This window comes from Penaeus monodon, chromosome 21, assembly GCF_015228065.2.
Source record: "Penaeus monodon isolate SGIC_2016 chromosome 21, NSTDA_Pmon_1, whole genome shotgun sequence".
Classification (NCBI taxonomy): Eukaryota; Metazoa; Arthropoda; class Malacostraca; order Decapoda; family Penaeidae; genus Penaeus; species Penaeus monodon.
Window position 1 is genome coordinate 33,226,119 of NC_051406.1, and position 257 is coordinate 33,226,375.

A 257-nucleotide genomic window follows, 5' to 3' on the forward strand; every position below is an offset into this window, starting at 1 on the left:
TGAGCGCCTTGCCTTGAGCTGTTGTGTGCTGCTCTTGGTGAGGCTAGACGAAGACCTGGGAGACTCGATGGTGACAGTCGAGCCCCGAACCTTCACCTGGAAATAGCATAGTCCTTGCTAAATTTTGTAATAGAAAACGTGTCAGTTTTAGGAGTAACCCTTGTAAAAGATTAGTGGCCGAGTACTCAGCAGATGAGTACCTGTAGCTCAATACATGAATAGGTAGATAAAAAGATAAATCAATAAATTCATTCATT

General features: G+C 42.8%; 1 protein-coding gene across 1 annotated transcript in view; it reads right to left on the reverse strand.

The window, feature by feature from the left end:
- LOC119586434 (serine/arginine repetitive matrix protein 1-like) overlaps positions 1 to 257 on the reverse strand; it is a 10,282-nt gene that overhangs the window by 2,238 nt on the left and 7,787 nt on the right. Inside the window, exon 3 of the mRNA XM_037935160.1 lies at positions 13 to 98. Coding sequence (XP_037791088.1) covers positions 13 to 98 — 86 coding nt within the window. The remainder of the gene's footprint in view (positions 1 to 12; positions 99 to 257) is intronic.